Source organism: Stegastes partitus, unplaced genomic scaffold, assembly GCF_000690725.1.
Source record: "Stegastes partitus isolate 25-593 unplaced genomic scaffold, Stegastes_partitus-1.0.2 Scaffold71, whole genome shotgun sequence".
Lineage (NCBI taxonomy): Eukaryota > Metazoa > Chordata > Actinopteri > Pomacentridae > Stegastes > Stegastes partitus.
The window spans coordinates 841,258-856,052 of NW_007577802.1; the positions used below are offsets into that span (position 1 = coordinate 841,258).

The 14,795-nt window shown below is 39.7% G+C and overlaps 1 protein-coding gene across 1 annotated transcript in view; it reads right to left on the reverse strand.

Moving 5' to 3' along the window:
* Nucleotides 1-14,795, reverse strand: part of LOC103353441 (kelch-like protein 20) — a 15,340-nt gene continuing 545 nt past the window's right edge. The window contains exons 2-8 of the mRNA XM_008276429.1: nucleotides 11,772-11,932; nucleotides 9,996-10,179; nucleotides 7,104-7,247; nucleotides 6,002-6,135; nucleotides 4,771-4,982; nucleotides 2,256-2,362; nucleotides 1-1,473 (exon numbers count right to left, since the gene is read on the reverse strand). Coding sequence (XP_008274651.1) covers nucleotides 1,416-1,473; nucleotides 2,256-2,362; nucleotides 4,771-4,982; nucleotides 6,002-6,135; nucleotides 7,104-7,247; nucleotides 9,996-10,179; nucleotides 11,772-11,932 — 1,000 coding nt within the window. The 3' untranslated portion in view covers nucleotides 1-1,415. The remainder of the gene's footprint in view (nucleotides 1,474-2,255; nucleotides 2,363-4,770; nucleotides 4,983-6,001; nucleotides 6,136-7,103; nucleotides 7,248-9,995; nucleotides 10,180-11,771; nucleotides 11,933-14,795) is intronic.

The following is a 14,795-nucleotide window of genomic DNA, read 5'->3' on the forward strand; positions in this document are numbered from 1 at the left end:
TCCACAAAATATATATGATATTTATTCATTTTCTCATAACTTCCCAATATCCAACATCAATCATGGAGCACACAGCACATGCAAAGTCTTGGCAACTTCTACTCACAACACATAAACTACATAAATATCGTTGTTTTTCTTTATAAAACATACCTGCAACAGCTCTGTCCTCTGCTATTTGCCTCACAACTGTCCCCCTCAAGTTGAAAAAAATATTCATTCTGTATGCACAGTGGCACGAGTGGGAGACACCGCTGGCTCGTGGTTGTCTCTGGAAAAGCCGTGTTGCTCTGTGTGCGTTCCTTGTGCTCAGCCTCTCCACATTTCAGCCCATTATTCTCCAGGGGAAAGAGCTCTGAGCGTCATCATTTTAAAGCCCACACAGCCAATTATGCTTTCCCATGCCAGCAGTCAGATCTCACTCACTCGCTTATCTCGCCGAGGATCTCGATTCCCACAGATTTCTTTTTTTTTTTTTTTTTTATCCTCAACTTAATCAATCTGATTTTGTTCCCTTCGCAGCCCGTTGCGCGTTTTATGCCCTGCCTGTCGGGTGGATGCTTACACAAGCCCAGTGATGAAATATGATGGAATAGTTTGTTGTTTCTGTGGCTGTGTGTCATTTACAGTATGATAACAGCACAAATATTCACACGAGGCTGATCCAGTCACAAAATATGATTAGCATTTTAAAGACACTGACAGATGAAATTCAGACAGGAGGCAGGTTACTTTTTAAAACATTCAGGGCACTTTTTGCTCCTTCAACTGTCACCTTCGAAAGCCTCATTCATAATCCAGAACTCGTCAACAACGTGAGCATATTTTACATCCAAATCCAGAACTTTCTTTAACCAAATACCTGCATTTTAACCATATCAATCTTCCTTTAGTCCTTTTGGCTCAGACCTGTTACTCCACATGAATACTTAAACAGCACAGTCATGAATTAAATCGTAATATCTACAAATAAAACCCATAAAACACTAGCTCAATTTGTCTTGTCTGACATTGTGATTCTCTAATTCTATGTCCTAATCACATTCAGTGTGTATCTTGAAGTCTGTCGATCCAAAATTGGCTATAAATGCATCCTGAGATCTACTTCCTGCTGATTCATCTCCATTCAATTCGACAGCTTTGTAAGCTAGACTCATAAAAAGACCCATTACTTTAATGGTAACCTGGTAGCCTATAATGTGCTTTAATTTGATGCTTTGCAGTCATTTTGCAATAGCAGTTGTCGGCATTAACTAATGCAGCCGTGTCTCATTTTGGAGTGAACTCTTCAATTATTCAGTCATTACGCTGCCTTGCCTTGAACTATATCACAATGTGTCGTGAAGCCTACATCCATTAGGCTATTTCTCTCCAACACTTCTGTCCTGTTCATATAATACGAACATTGTTGAGTCTCAGCACAGCACAGCCACTCTCCCTCCTGGATGCTTACTCTTCATGCTTCCAAAGTGTCTAAAAACAGATGGAGAGGGAAACGGGCTCAGACAGTGAAGCACTCAGATTCAGTGAGCAGCCTAAAGGCATATATAATATATAAGAGCCTTACATGAGCTCGGTGCATGAATCATAAAAGTGACTGTGTGCATTTGTCTGGCTATAAGCAACAGTCTGTCTTGATTTCAAGTATTTTTGTCCTGTAAGCCTGAAATTCATAACGGAAAGCGAGGAGATAATCTGTAACATTTATTAATGTAATGCCGCATTTAAAATTTAATGTAAAGAAGATAAGGCTTTTCTCTTTATCCTTAATAATCATATCATATGTCTCGCATGACTTTGACAAAAGTTTTTTCCCTTTTGCACCATCATCTGCACCCTGTGTAATTTCACACTAAATACGATTCAGTGTGTGATCCAATTATGCTGTACATAAAATTAATTATATTATGAAATTCACTGTGTTTTGCAAGAAAAAAAAAAGTATTAAGTTTAGATATAAACAATATATTGTATGTTTTGTGCTATTTTATTTAAGGTCTGGTGTTTTCTCTACCTCCTCCATGTCATTACATAAACTACAAACTGTTTCCATTTAATACGTTTCCATTTTGTGGCTCACTGCTGCTAATTGAATGACTCAATAATAATTCCGTTCATAGCTTGTTTCTTCAAGCATAACGTCGTTATGGCTTTTATGCTTCCTGCAATTATAAATATGTCAAAGCTTTGGGCATAATTTGATCGATGTAGGAATTTACCATCAGTGATGTCACTATTATTGCTTCTCGTCTTACCTCCACGTGTTGGTTTCATGGCTGTAGGCTTCTATTGTTTTCAGATTGGTGGTGCCATCAGATCCTCCCACAGCCAGCAACGCTCCGTTGAAGACTACAAGGGACATCTGAGGCATGATACACAAGCGCGAGGTTTAAAAAGCAAATTAGTTTAAAAGAAATACGTATGACATGATGTATTTCCTATTTTTCCAATTCAAAAAGTTAGCTCAAGGGTTCCCGGCACCATCACATGCTTTCAAAACAACATCAATTCAAGAGAATGCTTCTAGGATTTGTAGACTATATAAAAGTTGGATGTAGCTTCTAGGTCTAAAAAGTGAAGCCAGTGCTAAGCGCCTTAAACCTGCATTCTTTCAAACAGCCAGCAGGGGGCGAAATCTACCAGTCTATTTGTGTTATAGTAGATCAGAAGAAACCCGACTTCTCATTTGATTTGCTACCTCGGTGAACATTTTCCTAACAAGTTTATGTCTTCAATCATTAGTGTAATGTGTCCTTCAACGCAGCATGATGCACATTTTGTCCATTATGGTCCCATTAAGAGTGAAATAGACAATAAAGCACAGTATGTCTTAGGGCCATGCTACCTTCACTGTAAACAAATTTTAGTGTAAAATTACGGTAAAGTACTTGTAGCTGTGGTCACCAGTATAATAGTTTACTTAAACTGTTCTATACTGTAAAATTGATGACAGTACTCTGCTGCACAACTTTACTTTTTAATACTGTAACTAGACTTTCAAATAATGCCCTGTATTTATATAGTGCTGCCACTCTAATCAACAGTTACTGTATCATGGCATTTCAAGACATATATTATACATAGCAATGTGTCTTTATTCTTTAGGATTCCGAATTGAGATCTAACAACTCTGTTTAACCTTTAAAATGCACCTTAATATGGCAGCCATCTTAAATGTCGTCATGCACCATGTTTGATGACAATAAAGCATTCTATTCTATTCTATTCTATTCTATTCTATTCTATTCTATTCTAAAATGCATATAAAACACCTAAAACAATGAAGGATGAATGACAAAGTGATATTCTTATGGCTCGGGAACATTTGCTCAAGAGCAGCAATGTATGACAAACTGTAGTCTATTAAGTTTAGAGACCAAAAAGTATTTAACTTAATGTAATAAAGGCAATATGGCCTATTTTATGGCATCAGTGTGAAGTTATCAAAAAGTATTTCTAGCTGCTAAAAATCAAGTTGCAAGTACAAACAGCGAAACAGTCAAAATATCTTCTTTGATTTACACCCTCAGTTTTTATAGTGGCCTGCTGTTAAAGGTTATTTTTGTTTTTAGCTTCCAAAAAGCATCACATTTTACAGTTTTTAATCATATTTCAGAAAAATAGTTGAATTGTGTGTGTTCTTTTTTTACAGTAATGTATATGACAGTGTTGTGACTGACTGGTTGCTACCTTATCGGTGTATAAAGGCTCCTCGAGTTCTCAGTCAGATCATCCCAGAGCTGGGTGATTAAGTGATAGCGATATGAATCAGTGCTAGAAACTAGAAAACGCAAATTTTGGCATGAACAAACCCTGCTCCCCTACTAGCTCATAAATAGCCTATCATATCTTGATAATGGAGTCTGGGTCCTGTGCAGGTTTTCCGAGGCATGCTAGTCTGCCATCGCTTTGGCCTCTTTTCACCTCTGTCTCAGCCTGCAGACCTTCTCGTGTGAAGCCTACAGGTGGTGGGGACCAGCTTTATGGTCAAAAACACTCACATCCTTGTGTCTTTCACAACCACAAGCCTACCTACGCATTTCTGGTGGGCTAATGTACATGTTGGGTTGCATCTGAAGGCCAGTGCAGGGTCCTCGTCCGGTGACACCCGGTGCAGGTCTGCCATTTGGAATCTTAGCTTAAGTAAAGTGTCTTAGCTTCACCCTGGTTGCCCTCTGTGCACCTAGTATTAAGTTTGTTTATTTGTTCAAAGCCCTATTGAGGTCAATTTACCTCAAAGATGATTTTACTTTCTTTCTTAATTCAAATTGTATCAAGCTATCTTGAGCATATCGCTTTATTTGTGTGTGTTTTCCACTGTTGTCCCAACATAACAATTGTTATGGGTGTGCCCTGAAAATTAAAAAAAAAGTGGTGACACTGAAATGAAGGTGATTGAATTCAAGCGATACCCTTCATCTGCTTGTCTTCATTTTAAAAAAATGTCCATTAAAATGATCAATAATTATTGTTATCGACTCCTATGAAACATTTTATCGCAATAAATTATTCATCTATATTACCAGGTCCTAGATCCACCCCCCTGTTATTTATGTCTAGCTTCAAATGCTAGTCCACAAATCAATGAGTGACACCATGGTGACTGCATCCATGTTTTATATACAGCCGATGCTAATACACTGTTTATCCTTGGTTCCAGCTCTGTGGATTTCAATGTTGGTCAGTCAGTCTGCATCTTGGTCCGCTCAACAGCTACTGGATAGAACTACTGCATACTCTATATTTGTGCCACACTGATCTATTACTCACATTGTCCCTCTTGCTCCTCATGCGTTTCACCGGCGTCCACCTCATGGTCTCGGGGTCGAACCTCTCGGCGCCGCAGAGCTCCAGGTTGAGCTCGTCTTTGCCCCCGGCCACGTAGATGTGTCCCAGGTACACAGTGCAGCCGGCGTTCTCCCTGGGACTCAGCATGTGGGCGCATATCGACCAGGTACCGTCTACAGGGTTGTACCGCTCCACTGGGGAGCATTTAAAGGATAGCAGAAGTCACGTAAGGCCATATATACCATTTAACTGACAACCACGCACACAGTGTGAGTAACAGTACCTTACAGACAGCCTGTGTATTTATATACAAAAGTTACATTGGTCTATTACAATTTAAGGTGTGCATAAAAAAGCCTGAAATGTCTGTCAGGAGGCAAGATTCCAATTATATAAATAGATTTCCTATTTATTTTTTAATGAAAATGTAATTTTCTGCCATTTTTTTATGAGTGACGGCCGTGAACTTGATGGGAACCTAAAAAAAGGTTGTGGGAATTTCACTGACGTACACTTCTCACAGACTGAAATAGTCAGTGACAAGTGTTTATCTTTGGTAAGGTCAGGGGGGTAGAGGCTGCGGGTGGGAGTGTGTGTGTGGGAGTGTGTGTCTGTGCATGTGTGTGTGTGGCGAAAGGGGGGGATACACAGAAGTAAAGGTCAAGCAAGTAGCTCGGTGTTAAGTCCTGCCACATGTCAAAAAGCTGTCAAAGAAAGCGGAGACTTGGTCAAACGGCGGTAAAAGCAAATCACTTCACCAAAAGCCTCAGAGCACTACGCTGTTTATTTATAAAGTAGCGTTCCTTATGAACATGTGATCATTTTAGACTTCTTTTTTTAAAGTTCTTTTTAAAGTTCTGCCACTTTCCGCCATTTGCGTCACTCGTAGCAAACCACAGTGGGTCACAGTGACAGAAGGAAAATGTATTAATGACAATTTTGATACTTGAGTGGTAGTTGAAGTCATTTATTAAAGCAAAATGTCAGAAATGTGTTGCTTTTAGCCTCTCAAATGTGCTGGTTTTCTCTATTTTTTATTACAGTCAGTGGAAATAACTTGAGATTTAGGGCTGCCAGTCAAACACATTCAGCTCTCAAAGCTTGTGATGGGCATTTTTCACTGTGGTCTTATTGATTTGTTGGAAATTAATCACTAGATTAATACTGATTGAATCTCTGTACCTCAGGTTGGACGTCAAAGACGGTCCCTCACCTGAATTCAGAACCGTATCTCCATCATTCCCTCCAATCACGTACAAGTAACCGTCCAGCACAGCAGCCACCGCTTTGGTTCTTCTGGTCAGCATCGCCGCCTGCTTGGTCCAGGTGTTCATTTTTGGATCATACCTGACGAACGAAGCAAAGGTGAGCGAGAGTTATTTCACCAATTATCTGTCAATCACTGACTCAGATTTCTTTGTTCTGTCCTCTGCTTCAGATTGCCGTGTCAGGTGATTGATTTTTCATTCTGGGTATATGCAAGACACAGCTTTTATTTTCAGAAGGTTTTCAGAAGCTTTTGAAACTACGAAGAAGTATCATCAAAGCGAAACACAGCTAAGAACAGTAGCAGACGGTGTTAGGAAGGAAACTACAGGTTTGTCCTCTTTGCGGAAACCAAAGAGAAGCTGTCTGATTGAAGGATTAACGAGGTCCATAATGAAAAACGGTGCCTCAGCAAGCAAGGAATGTTCCCACATGGCAATATCTAATAATGTGTTAAAGAAAATCAAATGTTTAAGGAACACTTTACGCATATTTATCATTTCAAGTAATGCTCCTGTTTGAATAAAAGACATTCAGGAGGATGTTTGTTGGATGTTATAATAGAAGAACCAACAAATAAATTAGTCTTAACAAACAACAAAAAAATGTTTTCAAGATGTTCTCGAAGCCTCAGATGACAGATTTTTATTTTTTTCCAATGTTCCTGTTATGTGACAAATATAACAAAGGTGAAACATTTTGTCCTGCAATGTACTGAGGATGCAACTGTTGAGAACTTCTTCTGTTAAAGGTTCCCACAATGTTGTATGGAAACAAAGGAAAGATGTTTTTTTTTATGCAATATACGGAAAATGTTTTTAGAGCATTGCCGGTAAGGAGAATATTCTGGGAACTACAGTAAAACTTTTCCACTTTGCAGAGCTTTCCCAGGTCATTTTTAGAACAAAACAAAACAAAAAAAAATGTAGCAGGGGCCACTAAATACTGGTGACACGTCTCCAACATCGGCCTCATTTGCTTACAGATCACATTAATTGGTATCACGGCTTATTTGGTGTTGAGCTTTGGCAGCACTCGTTCTTTAGTACCTCTCCACTGTATTTATGGCGGTGATGCCGTCGTGTCCTCCAATAGCGTACAGGTATTGATCCATGGCCACCAGACACACTCCGCTGCGGGGGCTGCTCAAGGGTGCTACATCTGTGCTCCAGCTGTCTGTGTCTGGGTTGTACCTGCAGTGTTGGAGTGCCAAAGAGATGGGATGTCAGAGTGTTGGCGGAAGGCAATATCAGCCGCAACTTGAGTGGAACCAACACAGCCGCAAGAAAATCATGTTTCTTCAAGTGTTTTGTCTTGCGATTGTGAACACACACGCATTGAGAGTGAAAGTGTTTCAGTTGTGTGGGCATCTGTGTAAACATCTGCCAGAGCATTTCCTCTGGAAGGCTATTAAAATGTTTTTTTTTTCTCTCTCCATTCAGGGCTGTTAGATGAAAACCCACAAGCCACAAAACAACACTTCCACCTAATTGGCAAAAATTTTGCTTGAGTGCGATGTCACAAATTCCCTACCAGACTACCACAACAGAACCGATTACATGCAATCAGGCAGCTGAGATGAGAGGCCCAGGCCATTAAGGGCAGATCAGTTCATAGCGGGTCTTTGCCCTGTTGGTCTGCAGCCAGCTGGGGATGACCATTATGGGGCAAAGCTGCTGACTGAACGTGGCTGTCTGTGGGAAATGGGAACAGAGCCAGATCTGCTAAAACAGCATGAGAGGCAGCTACAGGAGGATTTATTCTAGACTTCTTATGAGGAACAAATAACATGCTAACATGAGAGGATTTGGCATGGTCATTTGCTCAACAATAAAATGGTTTGTGGTTCTAAATTGAGTTTGTTTTCAAAGATCTGCATCTAATTTATGCCTCAATGCTGACCTCTACTGTACAATGACGCAAACAGCAATAATAAATAAGGAAAGGATTGCAGACATCACAATCACATCAACCCACTCATCTTATGTATTAATGCAGATATCCCCAGAGTACTTTTTTCCCAGTTAGCCTTTTAAAATGAGAAAAGCAGGAGTAAATGTAAGCCAAGAATAAGGAATACACGCATGATATTGATGATTAAGTGTAACGTAACAGACTGGGATTGGAACAAAACTAACTTGTGAATATTTCTTTGTATTCTGGGTTAAATTACAGTCAATTTTCAACTACAGTTTACATTTACATGTAGCTCAGATCAACCACAACAAAAAAAACCCTGACAGTAGTTGTATAACATTGATCATCTCATTCAAACACAATGTTCTGCCGGAGAACTTTGAGTCCTGGCATTCATGTAGATATGCCACTTTGATATGCATCCCTCATCTAAACATAGTTGCAGACCAAGGACGCCCCCGGTTGCTTCCCATAGCAGTGCAATGTGACTCAGCACATTGCAAAAACTGCTCAGAAACAGCTTGAGGAACACAACAAAGAGCCCATGGTGCCTATGAACTCCACAGATCTAATTACGCACGCATCCACGCATTGCGCCAGAACAAGCCTGACCCTATGTCCTGCTGGAAGTATTTCTTATCTACTTGCTTGGCGCCAATTTGACTTGCAACATCGCTTCGTATTTGTGTTGTAACACCTACTGCCTACTGACTGGCAACACTTGTTAAAATCTGCATGTTGCTGTTGCTGTACGCTAAAACACCAAGTCAGATTCCTTGAATGCAAAAACCTCTTTGACTATGAAAACTTAAAAAAAATCTGATTCTTTTCAGATTCGGGCTGCAAGGTGGCTCAGTGGTTAGCACTGTCTAGGGCATCGCAGCTAGAAGGTCCCCGGTTTGCATCCCAGTGAGGACACCCGGGATCTTTCTGCGTGGAGTTAGTCTGTTCTCCCAATGCAGCGTGGGTTCTCTCTGCTTGCTTGTCTGTCTCTAAGTGTAGCCCTGTGATAGACTGGCAACCTGTCCAGGGTGTCCCCTGCCTTCACCCTGAGTCGGCTGGGATAGACTCCAGCACCTCTGCGATCTTAGTGAGGATTAAGCGGTGTATAGATAATGGATGGATGGATGTTTTCGGATTCCACATTGCACCCCCAAAAGTCCTCTGTCCATGCAGGATAGGTACAAGGCGGACTTGCACAATATTAAGCAGGTGGCTTTAATGTTGATCAGTGTCAATTTTTTCCCCTTTATATTCATTCTACAGTGTTCCTTCTGTCTTGAACAAAACACTCCTGTAAATGAGATTTTGAATCTTAATGAATCTTTCTTTGTTGAAAAGAGTTATATAATTATTAGTACAGTGTACAGTAGCTCTTTAGTTTGCACTGTAGCCTTAGGGAGTCTTTTTTTCCTTCCATAGTCTCATGACAAAGCACATTTACTGCCACCTCCCATCCCACTGTCAGCACTCACTGTCACCAAGGCCACGAGCCGCCGACTGGCAGCTCCTTTGACGTCTCTGCGTGGCCCCGGCATTACATTTACATGACTTCATCCGTCACAGATCAGTTCTCTGGAAGACCCTGTCAGAGTCCAGCAGCTCTTACTTATTACTTATGCCGACTGGTGTTTCAACCTTCAGCTGCAACGTGCTTCACTCTCACCTTCTCCTGCTCGTGTGACGCAACGAAACGTCTGCTCGGATCAGCTAGTGCCAGAAAAAAATCAACAGAAGCCAAAATAAACCAATTTCAATTACAGCCTCTCATGAAGTCAGCAGCTATTTGATGTTTTAACCGAAACGTGAAAATCCCACAGAGGAGCATGTGACAAAAACAATCTGTGAGGTGCTTACAGCGAGAAATCCTTAAAGAGCTTAGAGTGATAATACCATGGGGGATTTTTTAAGTTGTATAGTGTGGCATTTGGAGATTAAAATAATTGGCAAATTTGGACCACTGTGCATATTTTCTGTTTTATTTTTTGCAGTGAAGGATGTTTTGGAACTGCACAGTCTCTCACCTCTCCACGCTGCTGTAGCATCGGATGTTGTCTTCACCACCCACGGTGTAGATGAAACCATCCAGGGTGCCCACGGACACGTTGCCTCGCTTATTGACCATGCGAGCAGATGTTCTCCACTCATTATAGTCAGGACAGAACTGTTCTACCAAACAGGACGGGTCATCCCGGGTCCATCCCCCAACTAGCAGCACAAAACAGGGCACAGCGTCATCAGACATGATCATTCCTGTATCTATGGTGAATATATTAGATTATTAGACTAATAGAATAAACTAAATCCCTTCTTTCGCACTTGAAGGATTTTTTGAGAAATAATTTACCCAACACAGAAACAACAAATATGATAATATGGTGTCCCACAAGGGTTAGTGCTGGGACCAAAATTGTCTTTACTGTACAAAATGATTTGTGTAAGATCTCAAGGGAAATTAAATTTGGGGTTTTTGCAGATGATGCCAACATTCTCTGCTCAGACGACAATTTAGAGAGAGATGGCCAAATTAAAACAATGGTTTGACAGGAATAAATCACCATTAAATCTGAAAACATAAACTACATTTATGCAGTTTGTAAAATAAACACTTTAGTCCAGATAAAGAACAATGACTCTAACACTGAAATAGTTTATGTAAATGCATTTCTAGATTCACAACTTAGCTGGACGCCTCATATAAAGTATATAAGAGGAAAGCTGGCAAACATTGTCTCATCATTACGAGGGATATTTTGAAATTTACTGATTAAATGAATTTTAGGACTGTGCAAATAATGTTCAACAGTAAGTTACTCCCTGACAGGATACAACAGCTGCTCATAAGCAACATTTGAAACTGTGAATTAAGAGGAAAATTTTCAAAAGTTATTTGCTGGTGAAGAGTAGATGTTTATCAGTTTGTGGAGTAAACTTATAGAATAGTCTGGAAAATGATCTCAAAGTAGCACAGCTATAAAACGATTTAAGAAAATATACAAGACTGCTTGAACAATATAATAATGTGGAAAAGAAAACGTGTTCTTAGGGTTTCTAAAGAGGTATTTAAGATGAAGTTTCCTGCAAACAGGAAACAGTAAGATATAAGATGGACGGACATGTAGTTTTTAGGTTTTTTTTCCATTTTGTGTTTTTCTTTTCTGTTGCCTTCGTGATACTGTGGTATGTCTGCAATAAATAAAATTAAATACACATAATGTCAATCCAAAAATCAGCAAAAGATATCTCACTTTTTTTTGCATTTACCTACATACAGCAGCAGCAGTAAACAACACTAATGCAGGCATCGATCCAGTTGACTGGTTTTGACTGGTTTCCATAGTGATCCTTGGCAGAAGGAGGTGCGATCCAGTAAAGTGAAATGTTGCCAAGGTAAAACTCAACAAATGAGGATGACTAATTTACAAATACACACAAATTTCAAGGAAGGAGCCTACAAACTGCGTCAATGCCAGTTCGCCAAGAAGTAAGAAAATTCAGTGCCCCCTTGTGCCCCGTCTGAGAGCATTTGCATTTGTTTTTTTCTTAAGAGACGCATTAAATAATGAATGGTCAAAACTGATGCGGCAAGAGACCAAAATATCCGCCTCAAGAATGTCAGATCCTGCAGGTTAATTTCCCAAAATGCACAAAACCCCTTTAGTTTTTATTTCTGTGTCTAGACAACCCTCCTTTTATAATGTCAGGTCTAATTATACTGCCCTCCACGCTCAGCGAGGATTTAGAACATCTGACAACGCACTGGAAAGTTTAAAATCTCTACTTCTGTTGCAGGAACTGACCCACAAACATCATGTCATTGAAGACATCTTTGGGGGGGAGTCGGCCGAGGCGTCTGCGGTCGGAGGGCGGGGTGGGCATGCGGCGGTGGCGGCGGCGCGGTGACCTGTCTTTGCTGTCTTTGATCAGCATGTGGCGGCGCTCTGGTTCCTCCAGGGCCGCCCTACGGCACAGAAATGACAAAGAAGACAAGGAAGAATTGTTAAAACTTTTTCTTAAGGGAACAATTCAGAAAAACTTAGTATTAAAATGATGTACATGATGTAGTTTTTTTTTTGCCAAAACATTGTTGTCCTAGTTCTAGTCATCCACAAGTTTACATAAGTTTACCCCACAAACTGATAAACATCTACTTTACTATAACTTCCTCTGAATTCATAGTTTCCAGTTTTGTTCCTGAACAGTTGTTGTATGTTTTCAGGGAGTAACTCAATCCTGAAATGGACCAAATCAGTAAATTTTTTAAGTATTTGTTTTGGAAAACGATATATTAGTGTGCTCATTATATCCTACATTGTCCTCATTGCTCTTTTTTTGTAATGTTTTTACTGGATATAATGTAGTATTGTGTACATTATCCCACATTTCTGCACAGTAGGTTAAGTTTGGTAAAAACATTATAATGTAAAAAAGGCTTTTGAGCTCAGAATGTGTCTCCTCATTTGCAATATCGAGATCAGTTTTGCTCTCATACACTTTATATGAGGTTTCCAGCTGAGTTTGTGATCCAGAAACACCTTAAATTTGAACAGAGATGATAATTCATAGGATGCAAAACAAGTCTCAAAGTCAACTTCAGGATTAACACTCTTACCCCTGTTCATTGTACACTCCCATGTTTTATCTCCTCAGTACTTTGCTCTGGGTCTGCAGCAGAGATTTGTACTTCTGCCTCTCAGCAGCAGCAGCAGCTCCGTGTCTCTGGCCTCCTGTGCTTTATCAGGGACTCTGTTCCTCGCCGTCTGTCCTTAATCTACCGACTGTCGCAGCTTTCTGCAGTGAAGGACGCTGTAGTTCATCGCTCTAAGGAGCAAGACTTTCTCTCCTTTGCTGAAACCCCCCTGTGAAACTTCCCCTCAGTAATTCATCCCACCCTTCCTTCCTGCACCCTGAAACTCAAAACTCCTCTCACACACCCTCGTCTGATCCTCATCTGTCCTCCCCAAGGAATTGTTGACATGTTTTAGGCTCATATGAGACATTAGTGCCTCATAAGTTCCCGTCATGCAGGAGTTCTTTCTTCTCCCTTGCGACTTTTTTATGGCTGCGAGTTATAATTGCTTCATCTATCCTCTGAAATCTTCTACGTGCGTTATAAAGGGAAAATCACAATGATTTTAAACATGCCACAAAGCCCGATTATTGTCTAATTGCACTACAGTCTCTGTGCTTTTTAGGAAACACCTTGCAGGTCGATTATATCGAAGGTGTTCTGTTTGTGCTGGCAGCAACTTCAGTCCTGCCCATGTCACATTTTCACCACAGGGGTCCACCGATCTGTTACTGTCTGACCCGACCCTGTCAGCTCCCACCTGCAAATCTTCCACCGATTTCATCACTTCTTCTTTCCTTTCCTTGACTACATATGGTCCAGAAAGTCTATATTTATATCCGGCCACTCAGAGGCTATGATGAATCATCACATGTAGGTCAAAGGAAGATGGGTCATAATGTAGATATGGTGTCGTCACTGATGCTCTGTTCCAAGTACACCAGGCTTTCTATAGGGACCGACTGACAAATTAGGTTTCATCTGCATGGCGTCACATGAGTCACATGAGACAGACACACATTTTCAAACCTTATATATACAGCTTCTATAGAGTGTGTCCCTCCAGAGGATTTTAACCCCATATATATATATATATATATATATACATAACCTCATATATATGGAGAGAGAGAGAGACAGAGGGTCATCTAGAAAAGGATTTCTTTAAACACTAAAGCTGTTCTAAAAACTTGGAAGTTATAACTGCATAATTTTTGACTTTCAAGAACTAAAATTCTGAATTACTTCCCAGATTTTGTTTCATCTTTAAACCTTATACACCTTGTTGTTTTTATAATGTAATCCTGGCAAAATGAAGTTTGCTACTGTAATTAACTAATAAGCAAATTTCACTTGTCTGTCCAGATATGAACTCTGTGTATAACTGGTTCTCTCTCTTTTGATGCCTACCATAGTTCTGTACTGTTGCTGAAGTGAATTATGCAGTTTTTCTGACCAAATACAATTTTAAAGAGTGGTATTGTGACTTTTAATGTAGAAAAAGTATTTAAATGCTTCTTCAGTTACTGCTTAAAGCTGTTTCATATCACAGTTAAAACTTGGGATTTATAAGTGGATAGTTTTTTCTTTCAAGAACCAAGTTTTTGACTCATTTCCTGGATTTTGTCACGTTTTAAGGCCCTATTCATGTCGTTTCTAAGACAAGACATATAGCTAGATATCTGATGTCTTGTTTGTTATAGATCAAACCTTCTGCATAATGAGCACTTTCTCTTTTGATAATTGCTTGCTGAAGTAAGATTGCGAATGCAGGATTTTAACTGCACAAATGATTTCAATATTTCCTTAATCACTGGTTAAAGCTCTTTCAAAGTCACAATTAAGACCTGGAATTTATAATTGGATAGTTTTCAACTTTGAAGAAGCAAGTTTTCCTGGAATTTGCCCCCTTTTAAAAAAACAAAACAAAACAAAAGTTATTGATGCTGTTTCTTTAGAGAATTCCTCATAACGTAGCCGTTCTAAAGTCATAATAAGCACTTTGGATTTATAGTTGGATGACAATAAAAAGCATTCTATTCTATTCTATTCTATTCTATTCTATTCTATTCTATTCTATTCTGTTCTATTCTAATTTAACTTTCAAGAACCAAGTTTTGACTTGTTTCCTGGATTTTGACACATTTTTAAGCCTTAATTTACATTATGAGGAGTATTCTCACAATACGATAGATAGATAGAACGATAGATAGAACGATAGATAGATAGATAGATAGATAGATAGATAGATAGA